Here is a 12,071-nt window from a genome sequence, read left to right as displayed (position 1 = left end):
CTATGTAGTATATTTAAATATCATGCATAAGCGATACTTGTCAAACATTATCATAGGTGCCAGTCCATTCATTTGCTTGAGGAGCGACTTCTCTGTTTGGTAGCATCGCTTCTGTGACACGTTATCAATTTTGTTAAAAAGTTGTTTAAAACAGCAATGGTTCGAATGTCACCAGGTACGTTGAAGTATTTCCTGTTAGATAAATAATAACCAGCTATATCTATCCTTACGGCTTCCAGTGCTTGAGATAATATTAGGTCTCTAAAACAGCATGTGACATGAATCATGACGCTGCATGGCTTAAGAAGAAAATACAGTTGTATATCTGTTGTTTCTTAATTTTTACATTTCATTTACATCGCACGTAGTCGTAGTTTCTTTTTTATCCCTGTCATATACAACAGCGCGATGTTGACAAGTACCTAATCAAAATATTGTAATTGACTTCTCCGTTTTCTTTGAAGGAACAATTGATAGAATGTAAGAGAAAGGTATGTCTGGTTTTCGGTGCAGTTACTAAATCATTGTTAATTTGATAGATTTGTAACAGCAAATTCAATTGCAAATATGAGTGAAATATATTTTGTAATATATTTTGGCAGGGAATCGATTTCGTTGTCTTCGGTACCAATAGAGCATCGTTTGTTTTACAACGTCTGCAAGTTATCAATATCTGATATCCACGTAAATTAACAGTAATATGTCGCAAATATATACAGCATGAACCACCACATACCCTTTATACAATACACAAGTGGTAAGGCTCAAAGGAAAATACGTATGTGATGAAATAATGCTTCATGAATCAACTAAACACGACGTCTACCCTATCTAATTTGACTGAACTTTACATCTTCTTGTTGTTCACACTAAACATACTATCATTATAATGAACACTTGAGGACAGTAATGTCATCAAAAAAAAAACTATTTATGATATATTGACATGGTCAACTGCACTTACACTATTTTACGATTATAAAAATATTACACGAGTATATTCGATATGCAGAGGGAATATTTTAATATATGTTTGCTGTATATCATTTTGGTTGATTAAGATACACATTCTGTTTCTATTTCAATAGGTCGTCCTGCGGACAAGTAAAACTGCCTCTGTCATAGTAAATGTGGAAATGTAATCTTTCGTTAAATATCACGTAAACGAATATCACGTAAATTAATAGATTTACGTTATCTTGTATATTAATCTTTCAAACATTCAGGATGAAATATCACACTAGCTGTATTTTGTTCCTTTCTAGGTTTTTTATTCATAAACATTATTATTTTCTCTTATCTGATTAAAGACTTTGTAATGAAGTGTCTTGTTTCAGTTTTAATTTAAACAACATAAACATTTCAATTACCGTATCTTCCGTGACAGTACAATGTTATAAAAACATGCATGGAATGCACTTATTAATTTCCTTCCAAGGAATGCGTGTCCTAATTTATTGTTTAGATATCTGCCCTCGGCCAGCGGGTCTTGGGTTGCAGTTTTACTTGAGTCTTGACTATATTTCATAAGTGATAACAATCAATCACTGGTTACTACCCTAAAGTGGTTCAAACAACTTCATATCTTTCATCCATGCTACAGATAAATGAATATGCTTCAAAACTGAAAAATTCGTCTGAAATAAAAGTCTGGATGCAGTTCTATAATTAGTCCGGTCATCAACATAATATGTAAACATTCTGTGGAATTCGGGTTATATTCTTTAAATTCATATAATTTTCTTTCTGAATGATCATGCAATGCTTTTTGTGGTATATTTTAGCGAATTATACGTGAGTATATTATTAAATGCTTCGTATTGTATGGACGTATTGTTGTACATTGTTGTATTTGACATAGTATCTAAAAGAGTTGGGAGCAACATGAAGTAATATAAAAGTCCGATAAAACAACGAGGAAAAAATAATTCTAATTTTATTAATTTTATCGAGATGAGTATAATATTTACCAGACAACATATGTTCTGAAAGGCCCATTATGCCTCAGAAATGCTTTTATTTTTATTTCTCGAAAGCTATTAATATTGGTGTACTCTTATATTATCCAAAAAGTTACTAGTTGGCCAATAGCCAGAACCATCTTTTTATCTGTTGTTTTTTTTGTCAATAAGTAAAGTTATGGTGACTTAGTATTTGCATGGAAGTCAAAACCCTACTTCGTTTACGTTTTGCTACTTTTATGATATTTATTTCAAATTTAATTCCAATTTCTTCAGAAAACAAGCATCTCCCATTCAGTAAAAACCATAATGTAACATTATAAAATAGTTTGCCCTTTCTAAAGAGGTCAAAATTAATTTGTTTCTGAGGCATAATGTGCCTTTAATCGATTGACAACTACATATATTTGCAATTCAACCTATATACTAACTTTAAAATACAAAATGCCTATGAGACACATATGTATCAATTTCATCTTATTTTCCTTATTCAGAATGTGTTCATAAAACAAACACGTCACGTCTACAGATATCTTTAACGGCTTAAACTTGTCGTTCTTTTTTTCGGTGAGTTATAATTTATGCTGATTTGTGCGATATTGGGTTTATACAGTCACATTTAATTTATATCACTCATTCTAGTTCTACATTACACTATATGTATACATACTATACTTCTTTTTTCTAACATTAAATAGAAATATCAAAAGTAATATATCTTTTCCAAGGTGAAAATTCGTTACATTTCAAATTTTCCATGTCCCTGTCGCAGAATCAGAATTCCATTTGGTAATTATATCCAATATTCAAACAAAACACAAAGATATCTTACAGGCATTTAACTAATAAAATGAATAACTTCAAGATTATGCCAAATATATTTCTATGGAACTATAGAGCTAATAATACTCGTCTTTGCCGTAGGGTTTGCATTAGGTCTTTAATTTGGCCAAATAATCTCTTTTAAAAACATGTATGTAAGTTTGATATTTTAACATATATAATTACAAAGAAATATCTTGTACAATTGATAACAAATTGATTATAAATGAAGAAGAAACATCTTAAAAATAGAATACTTGTTAAGTTAACTGTAATCATTAATGCTAATTCCCGCTGTAAATTGTAGATTCTTTAAATGGCAATTTTTTACTTAAATGTGCATTGTTTAATTTTAACAAAAGTATGATTTTAATCAATTGTGTTTTTCTTTCATACTTGTTTTGGAGCTGAGTACTAAAATGAAATAAATCTGTCAAAGAAAAATACTGTTTCCATTCATCAAAACATCTGTATGCTCGCTTCCGCTTAATGTCAAAAACGTGTCTGCTCGGTGTCACAACAATACAAATAAATATGACAAATAAATATGACAACATTTAAAAAATGGTAAAAAAAATCAACAGCACAACATCAATGTAGTTCAGTATCGTCTGCGTTAAAATGACACCTTTGTCGTTTGCTGTACTCTATCACATATATTAGGAACGTATTGTCTTATTTTCTGTCTAAATTCTACTCTTCCTTACTTGACTTCGACCCCATTTTGTATGCTTTCCTATCAAATATCCGTATCTTTTTGAATACATATTGTAGCCGTCATTGCGTCTTTTCATTCTCTTTTGTCGTCTGTTTCCTTTCTTCTTTGCTCTTTCTTTCCTTTCCCTCTTGCGTTGCCTTCTCTTTTTCTTTTCCTTTTTCTTTTTCTGCCGCAAACGACGTTTTTTCGCCCTATTAATATTAGCCAAATATTCAGCCTCTTGCTTATCAATATTTTTCCCGAAATCTATCTCATTAAAATCTTTTCTCTCCATCGGTTTATTCATAGAATTAATTTCAGCAACGTCTGCATCCGTGCATACACCTTCATGTTTACGTTTGATTCTGCGTGCAGCATTACAGCTTGCAATTCGCAAGTGGCATTTGGAGTCATAGGTTTGACCATCACTTCCGCATATTTCTTCCGACTTTCCCCTGTTGCCATGATTTTTGCAGACGAATGAACTAGGGCATGCACATATTGGCAGGCCTTGCACGTTTTTCATGCATACTTTGAACTTTGGGCATCGTCTTTTCTCGCATGGATCATCTGAATACAGAAATTGTGAACATTAACAAATAATCATTAATTAATATAGAAATAAACACGTACTAAATTGGTTTCAAAGCAGGTTGATAAGCCAAACTTTTTATGAAAACATGTTAACTAGTTTACAAGTCTATTAGATTATACATTATGGATTAGTGGCAGGGCCAAACACATTCTGCGATTTCACAACAAAATAAAGTAAATAAAGTTGATAAATTATCATTCTGGAAGTACATCATTCAGAGGTAAAACAGAAAATTCACATTCTGTTTAAGATACATCGTATATTGATTTTTTTCTCTGATAACAACAAATAAAGAACATGTGATTTAAAGGAAATTTGACAACCGCGTACAAACAAGTGTCACTTGAAGAAAATGTCCCAGACATAAAATACGTGTCAAGTTCCAATGTGTTGTCAACAGGTTATAAAGCGACCGTACCAGACAATGGTCATGTGCTGTAAATTCGTGTAATAAAACGGCCAATACCAATATAGCTTAAGCAAAATGCATGGTGACACGTAAAATGATAGAATTTGTGCGAGTAAAAATTGTTTTAAATATTTTATAGTTACTTTTGTATTCGTATAGATCAATGCACAAGATGTCAGCTAGTCGACAATTTTTGCTATATATATTTATCACCTTATTTAAGTTCCTTAATGATTAAGGCAGCCGTGTTATGCCTCAAATTTCAGAATTTTAAACAGGAAAATTTACTATTTAAAATGTACAGGTAACATCCGTAAAACTCATAACTGTTAGAAATTAGATATCATATAGATAATACATGCCAATAATGAGTCTGATTAGATTTAATGTTGTCTTTGATCTGTAAAGCACTACAAGAAAGTGTGGCGTTTTTATTTATAAATTAATATCAAGTTTATTAAAATAGTATTATATAGTTTATTAATATAAAGTTTACTTAATAAAATGGAATTTAGGCACTGCATCTCAAATAACTTAATAATACAGATCAAGTTGAGACGCACATACATGCTACTTACAGACAATATTTTGATTTATTTCTATTCATGCACCGCTATCTTTATTAATTGTATGAAACAAATTCATCTAAGCGATTTCTTAACTGATTTTTCTATAAAGACTTAAATATAATGTTGTACTTTGTTCGTTAATTTTGAATGACCATCACAGAATTCAATAATGTTAGTGCCGATGCACATCTTAGCAATTTGGCCAAAACATATTGCGTAATGAATTCCTAATCCACAGTCTAGCAGAAAGCGAAATTGCTCCTCGTAAATCGCTTTATCGGCGCTTTTCTTATTACATTATTTCTGCAACAGAAAACAATTACTGCAAATGAGACAGTGAAAGGCTTATAAAGTAGGTTATTAAGTGGACCAGACATTTTCCTTCGAGGAATGGAATTAATAAATGATGGATTTCTGTATCACGTAATAAAACTAGAGGCAGAAAGCTTGCATATTTGGTAAAATCATTTAAGGGTTTTTGTTATACGTGTATAACGGTATTCGCGTATTGTATGTCTATTATAAAAAGCGTTTGCTCCCTGACTGTAGTAATTCAAAAACATTTTGGTACCTCTTTCTAAATACCTTAAATATGTAATATAATGAAATTTGTGAAATAAATACGGGTAAAAATTATACGTTGTCAGGTACTGTGGTAATATATGCTCGAAATCTAAAGTTTAACACAGTTTATCTACACAATTTAATGCTGTTTCTGTAAAGAACAATTTAGTATCACAAAAAAATCGGTTTGCACTCTTTTTTGTAGAATCTTAACATTTTTGGCGTTTAAATAAGTTATCAGAATTTACTTTTAAACATAGTTTTATAATAGTATAAATTAGTGCGATTAATTTGGGTGTCCTTTTATGCCCTTGATACTATTTTAATTAGAAATTTATATTTTCCTCTTTAATTCAAAATATTCTCAAACAAAATAGAAATTTAGTTGTCCTGAATGATTTTGTTGAAAATGTCAACAAGGAGGCGTAGTTAGCTATCCTAATATATCTACATCCATACCGCTCTTTCTACATGTTTTGATTTGTCTGTGTCCTCTCGGAAATTTGATATAAATGATGAATGAAATAGTCAACGACCTAACACTAATTCAATGATTGTTTCTTAAGTAAAATAGGTTAACTGGCATAAAGTACATTTCCAGGCTGATAAAATTCGTCAGGAACTTTCATGTGTTTCATTTGATATGTTCGGTGCAATATTGACAAGAAACCGTACCAACCACATATGTTTAAAAGCAGTATTACAAATTCGACTAAAGTTATGTTATTTTCGATTTAACCTCTGGTAACTAGTCAGCTATGTTTCGTGTTTTTTTCTATTTCTTTCTTAATCAAAGACAATCTAACTGTAAATAATGTTTTAAAGAGGCGCTTATAGTTCTCGTATGTATAAATAAACATTAGATATGACCAATGTGAATAGATGTATATAAACATTTCAAGTTTACTATTTAACATGACTGTACATTTTACATAATTAAATATATCTGACACTTCGTTGAACGTGTTTTTTTTGTTTGTTTTTGTTTTTTTCTTCTTTTTTTTAATAATCAATAAGACTTTCATGATTAAAAGATCAAAATGGTAGACTTTAACAGAAAAGATTCAATTATACAAAAATGCATGCTGGTGGAAAATAGCAAAGAAAAGCCAAAAGTCACAATAAACCTTTAATTAAATGTTCAATTGGTTGATATAATGAAACGTCTAGTCCACGCTCTTATTTGACGAAATCTTCATTTAAATCTGCATATACTAACTATAATACATTGTACAATAATATGACATAATCAGATCAAATTAAACGGTGTCAGTCAGTGGAGATAAACACTTATCATTGTACTTCTTGTTTACGTAATGAAAGGGAGAGTGTTTAAATCTATAATAAAATGTAAAAAGAAATCTCAAATTACCGTAACGAGTTAGTTTCTTCTATATTAGATCATTTTTTAACTGTTATATATAAAACTTAATTTTATTGTTAGGATTTGGATCAAAATCAGAAGTAAATAGTATTTTCAATATTGTCAAAGATTATATAGCGATTTTTGATATTGTCAAAAGTTCTAATGACAATTTGTATAGATAATATCATAGTGTGTTTCGGTATTGTCAAAAGATTTACAGTTTGTTTGATTTGGTGTTTTGTGTTTACTTGTTATTGTTGTTGTTGTTGTGTTGTTGTGGTTTTTTGGGGTGGTGGTGGTATTTTTTTTATATTTTTTTTTCATTTTTATTTATTTTTTTTTTTTTTTTTTGGAGGGGGGGGGGTAGCGGTTGGGGTCGATATTGTCAAAGGATACAAAGTAATTGTTTGTTGCTGTCGATATTGTAAATTCTATTCGTCACTGAATATGATAATAAAATGAAACAGTAATAGAATATTTATTGCATATTCTCGTAAACGTTTTAAATATTCATTTATGAAATGTATACTATGATATTGCATTGTCATTACGGCGACTTCACGCTCTATGAATCTTGAGCAATTGAAGATAGAAAAACATACTATATCAAATATTAAAGAAATATTTTAAGGAGAAAAAACAATTAAATTTTTATTATGGACCACCCAAAAAGGCAAGTTTGTGTGACAGTATTTAAGTTTTGAAGGTACACTAGGTCATAGCTGTAAAGTGACTGCGTCATAGATTCTCCCGAGTAGGCTCACGCAATTTGTTCTCGTCAGACATATTTAAATGAAACTATGATTATAAAACTAGTGATTTTATGTAGCGAGCACTACTTATTTATAGTATCTCAAATTAATTAAGTAATTTTTAAAAATCTTTAACAATATTTGTTAACATGTTGAAATGGTTTGAAGTATTCTTAACATAATTATATAATAAAATTGCACGTACATGTGTAATGAATTCTTTATAATAATCTGTTAGTTTAATCTCATATGTTAATATCATTAAAAAGCTGATATTCGCTAATCAATTTTCAAAAATTATAATTGTAGCATAATACTGAAACCAAACGAATTTATTCACTGGCTGAACCTACTTAAAGATATATAAAATAAGTATACTCATCGGAGTAACGTATAAAGGTCCACGTATTGAAACCGATTGTCTATAAGAGTTGTTAAGTAATTGTTCGGAGCAACTTTCAAGTGTATCATACAAAATGTAATTGTTTCAGGAAGTTTGGAACACTTAATGGACAAGTCATTTATTATGATCTCATTTGTTGCATTTACAACGTAATTATCTTAATTTCTTATTCTAAGTTATTGTTTGCTGGTTTGAAAATGAACATTACTTTAGTGCAATTAACATATAAATTGTAAAGAATATGACTTTGGTAGAATAAAATAACACGTTTATAACGACTTTCTTTCTGCTAAAGCTTTATTACTGACAATGACTTGCTTGATTTATGTGGGTGTTTCGCCGCATCATCACCGAAAAAGTCATATGGCGACTTTCCAGCTTTACTTGCGGCCTCAACTGCCCCTTCGTGCATTATTTAAGACACTAACGGGCACCTGCATAGAACCACCAAAGTTCCATAAACAAATTTGATAGCTTCCTTGCCTGAAAGAAGCATAAGTCGCTGGCGGGACTCGAACATACAGCTGGCAGCAAAGTGGTTTAAAGTCAACAGACATAACCTGTCGCCCACGTACGCACATATGCCTTGCAAAGACAAGGGTTTCAGTATTTCATTGGAAAAATCGCGCAGTAAGGCAAAACAGCAACAATATGGTTGTTTAGAACTGATGGAAGATTTTTTTTCAAAATCGTAGTTTAGTAGATGGTGATTTAATTTAATCATTTTTTTTCTTATTCAAATTCATCACGCAAAGAAAAATATAGAGACCTAACTGTGTTTTAGATCGAGACATAACCTGATAGTGTGTATATCATGCGATCATACTAGAAAGTATCTAACTAAACGTTCAAAAATTAGGTTCGTGCATTAAACCACACATATCTTTAAAACAGGACGTTAAGAGGCATTGTATGAACTTGAAAATTTTCAATTCTTAGATATTCATATGTACGTAAATTGTTATGATGTTGAAAATAAAATTTTTAAAAAGTCAAAATAAATAGTATGACAAGCGGCAAATACATTAAAATCCAAAACGAACATTTAATTACAAATGTGTGCATCTCCAATTAAAATTGTATGAGATGTAAGTTTTCGTTCAAAAAAGATAATCTAATCAAATCTGAATTAATCCTGTGAAAATTTTATCAAAGAGAAATGGATCATGAAAGAAATCTATTATGTGTTTGTTTATCTTTTTCATCAAATAGAAGAACACTAAGATTTTTTTAGATAAAAATAAGCAACAGATAACAGAATTTACCTCAATGATTCTTTTCGAAATTATTAAGTGGTAAAAAGCTACAATACTAATTTGTTTACATTTGCTACTTTTACTTTGACAAATTATTTCAAATTATATGCTTCTTTTCTCGGGTGATAAGCATCTTACAAGTTCTAAAACCGTTATTTAAATGTTATAAAGCTCTAATTTGCCCTTTTAAAAGAAGGAAAAATCGTTTCTGGAACATAATGCGCCTTATTTTGTTTTAAAAGCATGTTTCCTGCATTTGATTGAAATCTATTTAAACCGAATTTTATTTGTATATTTTTAATCCTATAATCTTACATCAGATAATCTTATCACAATGTACATGTATCTGCAGGTACATGTATAAATTAATGTTTTTTACAACCGTTTTTCTCACAATTCATAAGCATATACATGTTAATATCATATATATGTTAAGTACTGATTCAAATAAAAACTTTGTTAACTTTAAATATTCAAAAATACTAATTTTATATATAAATATATAAAGTGCTAAATGGTTAAATTGTCTAAATAAGATTTAAAAAAGTAACGTCAGTAAATATGGTAAAACGGTTAATTTATACAAATGTATGATACTTCAATTAAAAATTACCAGATTTATTTTCATAGCTATCAAGTGCCCCGGTCGCCGGTTCTTCTACCGGCGTCTCTGATAGATGTTTTTTAGGTTGTTTAGGAAACAAGTCGGATGAACAGATCTGACAGCAGCCGCAATGGTCTTTCACAACCTCACCAACACAGTACGTCAACTGAGGGCACGTGCTCGCGAGACACAAGTCACATTCACGAGGGATGAGATAATCCGCATCGTACACGTATCCCGCTACTAGACGTGTTTTCACGTAAAACAGTGTCACAAGCAACCAAGAAAATCTCATATTGATAAATTATATTTAATTAAGATATGGTGTCTTTATTTTACTTTACTTAATCCAGAAAAATGAAGAAAGAAGTATTAAGTCATTTCATAACACAGCATCACATCCACGTCGCTGTTTCAAAATATTTTGAATGTATTTAACATTTGTCCATATATTATTGTCTCATGATCAGATTTTGCCTTTCCGGACTATTCATAACAATAATCAAACTATCTCTCAATTCAAAACCACATTTAAACCATCGTCAGTTCAGTATTCCACAACAAAGAGTGAAATTAATTTATAAGTGATAAATACTACATATGTTCCGCTGTTTGAACTACATTCCGTCGCATAAACTATTTCCTAACTAACAAACTGTTATGAAAACTATTAATAAAATCTCTTAAGTATCCACCCTCTACTTTGAAAAGTTGTATGAAAATTACAATGAACGCAATCATATATTGAAGTAAAGAGCGCAGTAAATTGTAAACTTGCGCTCTAGTGTGGTAAACTCAACTGTAATTTACCAATACCACAAAGGCTTTGGAGAAAATGTTATAGAGCGGTCTACCTCTCTCATTTTGCGCATTACATGGGCGTATTAATTGGGGGTAAACTTAAAAAGCTAGAGTTATTGTACGTAATATCAAGCTTTGAAGAAAGAATATATATGGTAATAAAATATAATGGTATAGAATGTTACACTAGTAAACTATAAAGGATTTTGAAGTCAAGAAAACACAGATATATGTAATGTCCTTTGTTACATAAGCTTTAAACTACAAGAATAGACCGTCTAGATGTAATTCCGTATATGATTTCAGGCAAAAACGGGCTCAGTAGAGCACTAACATCGGACTTTTTTTTAGATAGTAATACTTACTAACTATATCATATCAATGGGGTCACTAAAGTTTTTTTCGGTATATTTTAAGGCAACGCGTTTAAAACGTATACGATAATGAATATATTTTATGGATATATTTTTTATCTAGCTGAAATTATTCTTGTTTCCATTCTTTAGAAATGTTTTAATAAATGCAACTATAAAAATGTTTTTTTATGTTTGTAACAGTACATATATTTGAAAAACAACAACAAATACATACTTATGACAGCACACTTATATGTGTTTTGCTACTTGCATGAAATAATCTAACATTTGTTAAGCATATCATACCTAAGGCGTATATTTCACACTAGATTTTGAAAGGAGGACACTGATTTTATCTTTAGAAATTTGCATATTCGTGCATAAATTAGTTAAATTATGCAACAGTCAAGTGTATCAGTTGTTTAATAATTCAAGCCCCGAGTGAATGTTTTCACAAGGTTATTCAAGTTACTATTCCAATTAAGGTAAATAATGCAACAATCTTCTCACACTATAATTATATTAAAAGAAATCGGTCGAGTATGAAAAGGAAAAGAGACTGGAGGAACAAGGAAGGATTTCACTGTATATTCGTTAGTGTTCTTAATGCATCATTATGAATTAAAAAAAAAATCGTCATTTAACTTACTTATTCTTGCTGTAAATAAAGTTTTTTTTTCTTTCCTTTTTTCCGTTTTTTTCCGATGAGGACATTTTTTATTTTTAAACACGCCTTTCAAACTTTTACAAAGCCCCATACAATTGATACTGTATTACGAAGCTAGTTGTAGATAGATTAGTGATATTTTTATGCCTCTATATACGTGACAACTTATTTCGGTAATTTGAAAAGACGAAATATGTTAAGCTTGTATGCATCCTGTAGAAAAATAAAAAGAAATGTTGTCTTTTCAAA

At 30.2% G+C, this 12,071-nt stretch overlaps 1 protein-coding gene across 1 annotated transcript; it reads right to left on the bottom strand.

Moving 5' to 3' along the window:
- Positions 1 to 1,923: 1,923 nt before the first annotated feature.
- Positions 1,924 to 10,827, bottom strand: LOC132747808 (SPARC-like). The gene is made up of 2 exons (XM_060737312.1): positions 10,008 to 10,827; positions 1,924 to 4,050 (listed from the first exon to the last, which is right to left on the bottom strand). The coding sequence occupies exons 1-2, from the start codon at positions 10,291 to 10,293 to the stop codon at positions 3,470 to 3,472; spliced, it is 867 nt and encodes a 288-aa protein (XP_060593295.1). The 5' UTR covers positions 10,294 to 10,827; the 3' UTR covers positions 1,924 to 3,469.
- Positions 10,828 to 12,071: the final 1,244 nt, after the last annotated feature.

The sequence above is a fragment of the Ruditapes philippinarum genome, unplaced genomic scaffold (assembly GCF_026571515.1).
Source record: "Ruditapes philippinarum isolate M1 unplaced genomic scaffold, ASM2657151v2 ctg3223_1_1_1_1, whole genome shotgun sequence".
Taxonomy (NCBI): Eukaryota; Metazoa; Mollusca; class Bivalvia; order Venerida; family Veneridae; genus Ruditapes; species Ruditapes philippinarum.
This window is presented reverse-complemented; position numbering and strand designations above follow the sequence as displayed.

Coding starts and splice junctions, on each gene's coding strand:
- LOC132747808 (XM_060737312.1), bottom strand. CDS start 10,293: ATGAGATTTTCTTGGTTGCTTGTGACACTGTTTTACGTGAAAACACGT. Junction 4,051..10,007: donor TAGCTATGAAAATAAATCTG/GTAATTTTTAAT, acceptor TTCTGTATTCAG/ATGATCCATGCGAGAAAAGA.